General features: G+C 41.3%; 1 protein-coding gene across 3 annotated transcripts in view; it reads right to left on the bottom strand.

The window, feature by feature from the left end:
• Positions 1 to 307: 307 nt before the first annotated feature.
• Positions 308 to 6,117, bottom strand: part of VWCE (von Willebrand factor C and EGF domains) — a 333,354-nt gene continuing 327,544 nt past the window's right edge. For 2 of the 3 annotated variants that reach the window (XM_030201137.1, XM_030201138.1), the window contains one exon: positions 308 to 2,253. In XM_030201137.1, coding sequence (XP_030056997.1) covers positions 1,442 to 2,253 — 812 coding nt within the window. In that variant the 3' untranslated portion in view covers positions 308 to 1,441. The remainder of the gene's footprint in view (positions 2,254 to 6,117) is intronic. The other variant, XR_003941942.1, reaches the window with a different exon arrangement.

Raw genomic sequence — 6,117 nt, 5'->3', positions numbered from 1 at the left:
ACCTCATGCATATTTTTTTTGTTACATTTGTACCCCGCGCTTTCCCACTCATGGCAGGCTCAATGCGGCTTACATGGGGCAATGGAGGGTTAAGTGACTTGCCCAGAGTCACAAGGAGCTGCCTGTGCCTGAAATGGGAATCGAACTCAGTTCCTCAGTTCCCCAGGTCCAAAGTCCACCACCCTAACCACTAGGCCACTCCTCCACTCCATTGAGGATAAGAGTCTGAAAAAATCATATTCAGTAAAGAAATCCTGAAAACCCAACTGGGTTGCAGCAGTCGAGGACCGACATTGATCACCCCTGCTATAATGGAATCTGGGTATATTACTGGGGCACTTAAATAGAGAACCCCACATAGAATTGCCCCTAAGTGACCAGACAATGAGATGAGATAATAAATAGGCTCTTACTAAATTCAGAGTATAGGGGGTCATATTACTACGCATTTATTATAATGCTTTTAACCAAGTACTTTACAAATTAAAATATAACAAAACAAGGTTCATTATATATATATATAAAATAGATGAAGGTTGTGCACAAGGTTATGGAAAGAAAGACAGGATAAAAACGAAGCAATTTCAAAAGACCTACTGTTTTTGGTTCCACCAGAAAGGATTAATGAAAATATGTTACAGGATCTGTAAGAAGAAAAGGTAAGTAGGAAAGATGAAGAGAAGAAGAGTAGGGTGGAGGAGGAGCCTGAAACTTGCAGAAGACAGCAACCAAAGTCCAGAGATCCATGGACAAGAGGTGTGCCAGGAAGGAGACAGCTACAGTTTATTCATATATGTGAAACTCAGAGTATCTAAAATAACACAGGCTGTGATAACAAGACTGGAAAGCATAGGCATAGCTATGCTGTACTGGAAAACAGTCATCATCTGGAGAGCAGTTTCTAGAACTATTCACCCAGGTATACTGGCCTGTCTGTAAAGCAGTACAAAACATAAATGTGGCTAGAAGCAATTCAAAGCATAAACATGCCTGAACTTTTAGCTGGATGGCGAGGTATTTCCAAGGGCAAGGAGAGGGCAGGCTAGGGAATCAATCAGCATAGATTCAATTTCAAATGTGCATGTGTTCTTTTTCAGCCATTTTCTGCCTACACATGTTGCAGGTGCAAAATCCTTGTAGGAAATCTTCAAAGAGAAAAAAAAGAAACCCACAGACTTTCCAAAAATTGATATCATCCATTGCTTGCAGCAAGCTTGAGCTTCCTAAATACAGTCAGCCAACCAAGATCCTCAAAATGGCTCAAAAACATGCAAATAACACTTTTTTAAAACAAATATTAACTTTCCAGGAATTTCTGAGTTAGAATCAGTGAGTGTACACTTTGGTGGTCCCTGAGTACAAGATAAAATGTGCCTACTTTGTAATCTCCAGGCTGAATTGAAGGCAAAACTAACACCAAAAATTATTTCCCGGAAACATTCTAATCAAAATTGTCTTTCTGTCCGAGAAGTTCACCATCATGCATAGCCACAGTGGGTTCTCCTTTGGTATGCAGCATCTTTGGAGCTTGCAGGGGAATTAACGTTGTTGCTGGGGGCAGAGATGAGCCTAAAACTTCTACAGTAGGCAAAGAGGAGGCCGGGACTATTTTTGGAGGAAGCAAGGCATCTGGCATTCCTTTGTCTTGGATAAACTGTCTTGACACTGTTGCTTGAAGCACAAAAGGAGTTCTAACTGTTGTTTGAGGCTCAAAAGAGGATATTCCAGATGATGGATGAATAGATGTGCTCTGTAATGAGGCCATATGGAATGTTGGAAAACTAGACACAATAATAGGAGGAAGAGAGGGCCCGAGCACACCTAGAGGAGACAAGGAAGGGTCAAGAACAGCTGGAGGACTTGAAGGATGAGTGAGCACAGCAGGAGAAGGCAAAGATGAATTAGATAGACCTATAAGAGATTTTGGAGGACTAGACAAAGTTGGAACAGAAAAATAATTGGGCATAGCTGGAGAGGATAACAAGGGTCCAGATGTAATTGGAGAAGGCAGGGAAGGGTTCAATATAGTTGTGATTTTTTGCAGGAACCTTGGAGTAAGTGTGTTTCTTCTCAAAATATGTTGGAGGAGCTGGGAATGTTGATTGAGAACAGTAGTAGCTGTAGAGGGGTTGGAAGCAATGGAGGTTGCCAGTGAAGAGGTGTGTCTTCTAGGGTGTCTGGAACCCTTCATGGAATATTTATCTTGCAAGTGATAGGAAGCAGGAAGATTTTCTGGAAAAGTGGAATCCAACACTAAAAATAAAGATATCAGTATTAAAGAGGCAAGCATGGCATAAGAGAGAAAAAAACTTTATTGGTAAAGGTGCCTATATATTAACAGGCAGCAAACTAATCAGGTAGCATGCATTACCTGATGGTTTTACTGCCTGTATTAAACCACTGTTTAATATAGCATGTACTTAGCTAATGCATCACTAATGCCTCACTGTTTCTAACACTGACCATACAAAATGTAATACCCTGGTAAATTAGTTTTGCAGCATTCCAGTAAAGTTTTGCATTTGTTAAAAAAAAAATAAAACAAAACCTGGAGTGGAGAATTCTTTGGAGTGAGAGTGAAGTTATTTAGCTTCCAGACTGTTAAAGTTAAAGAAAATATGAGTAAAAACCCTACGGCCTACTGGGATCAAACCTGGCCCTGTGCCCAGCTCAGAAAGAAATAAAAGTTTTGTAGTGACCCTGGTTCGGGTGCTGTCCTGGAGATCTAGCTGGTGCTCGGAACTTTGTGGTGAGGCCAAGGTTCCAAAAATGTAAAGAAAGCAGTACCTTTTCCCCAAAGCCAAAATAAAATTGCTCTCACTTTTCTGCTCATGCTGTCCTCTGCCACAGATTCCCCTCTCCCCCTCCCCCTAACCCAGAGAAAGGCCAGCAAGGTAGCAGAAGGAAAACACCTAACTTGCAACTTGCTGCATTGCTAGTTTACTTGGAAATGGAAGTCTTGCTATCTCATATTTTTAATATATTTAAAATATGTGGTCAAATTAAAAACTAAAACAACTGTTTTATTTTTCACATGGCTACGCTCATTAGTATTACTTAACATGTGTCAGCTGTATCACTCTTTTGTAAATAGGATAGTGTTTCAGTGCTGGGGTAGACCTCTCAGTTTAGAATCAATGAGCTCCAGTTCTAACCAGTCAGATTAAGGACACACAATTTGTTTCTCAGTTCTAGTCAGCTAGTCTATATTAGGGTGAAAGCCAATTCCTGCCCAACTAGAAGCAAGGTCTCTTTGTATATTTTCTTATCACACACAGAAAGTTTACTTAGCAAAAATTGCAGCACCTTACAGGCTACCTCAAGGGCATTCTTCAAGAAGTAACAAGTACCCATTTGCAGGAACTCTGTCTGTTGCAGGAATTGAGATAGGAATTTGTGATGCTTCAGGAGTCAGACAGCACACACCAGTATGAGAGAGAAATCTTCTTTATTTGCCAGCAAACAAAGCAGGACATCAGTTCTAGCTCTCTTCTCTTCTCTTAGCTCTTTGTGTCTTTCTCTCAGCTCTCTGTGTCTTTCTCTCAGCTCTCTGTGTCTTTGTCTCAGCTGCTTCTCTTCTTATGCTGTCTTCTCCTTCTTCTGTCTGTTCCTTCTGTCCTTCTCTTTCTTCTGAGCTCCTTCTGACGTAAACTGCTTCTGCTCCCACTTAAATAGGGTCCTAAGCCCTCCTCCTAGCCTAGCCCCCTTTACTCCCAATTGGTTAAGAAACTGATTGGCTACCTTGCCTCAACCAATCATTACTTTTGAAATATCAGTTACATAGGTTCCAGACATCCTAGACTGACCTGTGACCTGGGGCCCCTTTCACCAGACATTTGGTCTCCAGAACTCTTACATTTCTCATTATGATTGATGTCTCATCTATAGCTTAAACTGGATTCCCTTAGAGACCAAGAGGCCCCATCTAACATTGGTTATTCTCATATTCCTAGTACTAACTGCTAACTGAACTCTGGCATTCATTAAAAGGGGTCAAAAGCCAATCTTACTTAATGGCATACGGCTATGGTCTGTTATTACTTCCAGGACCATTTCTGCATTTTACCTATAATTAATCAAGGAGAAGAGAGCTGACTAGTCCTGACCTTTTTCACCTCTCAGCTCCATACACAGAACTAGCTAAGACCACAGAAAACTCAAAACACATGTTGATCTCCTCACTGCAGCCTTAAACAGCAGACAAAGGATCATTTTAAAAGTAACACAGAGTTGAACAAACATCCTACACAGAATTATTAATTTACACAGAATACAACATATTCTAAAGTAAGCATTCTTATAAGACATATTCTAAATATCAGGAATATCTAGAATTATTTAGAATCTAACTATTTCCTTATAACAAAATCTACATATCAAGAACTTCTGAAATAGTATTTCAGCCTTTTAAACTTCAGCATGTCTGGCTCATTCCTTTGTTCATTCATAATAGTTTACAGCTGTGCCAGCATTTAGCAATCCATCCCTCACAAGGGTCTTCCTGACCTTTCTGACCCAGCCCGGCAAGACTTTCAAATAATATGAACCATCTGGCATACCTTCACTTCAGTTGCAAAGTAAAAAATTAGAATTCTAACTTCAAGCTTTTAACAGAATTAACCCTTCATATGATTTCTTATATATATAATTATTCTTTGCTCATGGCTGCCTCATTCCCCCCTTTGAGACTAAAATCAGCTTATGCAGAGATAAGTCTCACAACTCAAACTCTGGAGATTATAGTGATCCTAACTAGGAATAGACTTGTGAATCACCATTACCCTACTTGTTAAGGTCCGACGGCATACTGCCGAAGCACATGAGGCCAGGAAACAAAACAAAAACCCTGCTAAAACTAAGACTATTAGGGAAATGAACAAGGGGCGTATCCAGGAGGTCAATGACCACCACCAGGAGGTAAGGTCTAATCCTCCTCGGTAATCTTCCACATTAAGACTGGCCAACTGTAGGACTTTATCCATGGCATGCCTAACTACATGCGTCCTATTTATGACAATAGTACAGCACTCTGAAGAATTTAACACTGTGCAGAGACCACCCTGGGCTGCAAAGAGATAGTCAAGGCCCATACGGTTATATCTAGAAACTATACTTAATTCATTAATTTGATCCTGCAATGCATTGACTACCACGTTCAGCTCATGAACTAAAACATGGAGTAGGGATTGAAGTCTCCGGGTAGCCATACCTAGTTCAGTAATACCCGCTACCGGGCCTCCAATTGGAATCCAGGCCGTGGCAGAAAGGGCTACAAGTCTCTTTTTAGTCAGAGGATAAGTAGAATTAATATACTGGAGGGCTAATTCAATCGCCTCATCCTCTGTGGCAACGGAGGAGGGTAAGGACAAAGCCTCTCGCTTAGAGCGGTGCGGGGATGGTGGCTTAAGAGGAATAACTTTAGGAAAATAATTCAAGGTTACCAATACACAAAAATCATATGTGGAGGGAAGAATCATGTGGAGGACATTATCACAGAGCCAGTAATGACCAAGGAGAGGGCGACGAAAGTTCCCAATAAATGTAGGCACAGGATGGAGATTAGGATGCCCATAATGCGAGCCCCTATCCCAGGGGGAACGAAGAAGAAATGGAGACTTTGTACACCATAGGTGCCAATCCCCAATTGTAACAGACCGCTCATATGATGCAACCCCTTCATCCCCCGGGGACTTATGAAAGTAGAAAATAGGATGGGACACTATAGTCTTCTCAGTAGTATAGTTAGGAGCCAGATAATCACCTTGGTCATAATCTACAGGTATGGTAGTAGGGCACATAGGAGTACCTGGAGAAACTACCCACACAGGTTCCTCCTTCTCTGGGAGAACATTAGTATAGTTACAGGGAATGGGAAGAACAGTTGAGATGCTTCTTGTTAAACAAAACACTCCAGAAGCTGGATAGGGAGACGTAAAAACTGGCCTTAGAGAAGAGTCAGAGGGGGAAGTAGCATTATAAAAGGACCACCAAGTATAATCCTGGCTCCAAGGACCTGAACTCGAAAAGTAGGGAGGTATAAGAGCTGGGAGTTGCACAGGGACAGGAACAGCTGGGACATCTGTAGTATAAGGAGAAAATCGGGAACACACAATACAA

The sequence above is a fragment of the Microcaecilia unicolor genome, chromosome 4, assembly GCF_901765095.1.
Source record: "Microcaecilia unicolor chromosome 4, aMicUni1.1, whole genome shotgun sequence".
Lineage (NCBI taxonomy): Eukaryota > Metazoa > Chordata > Amphibia > Gymnophiona > Siphonopidae > Microcaecilia > Microcaecilia unicolor.
This window is presented reverse-complemented; position numbering and strand designations above follow the sequence as displayed.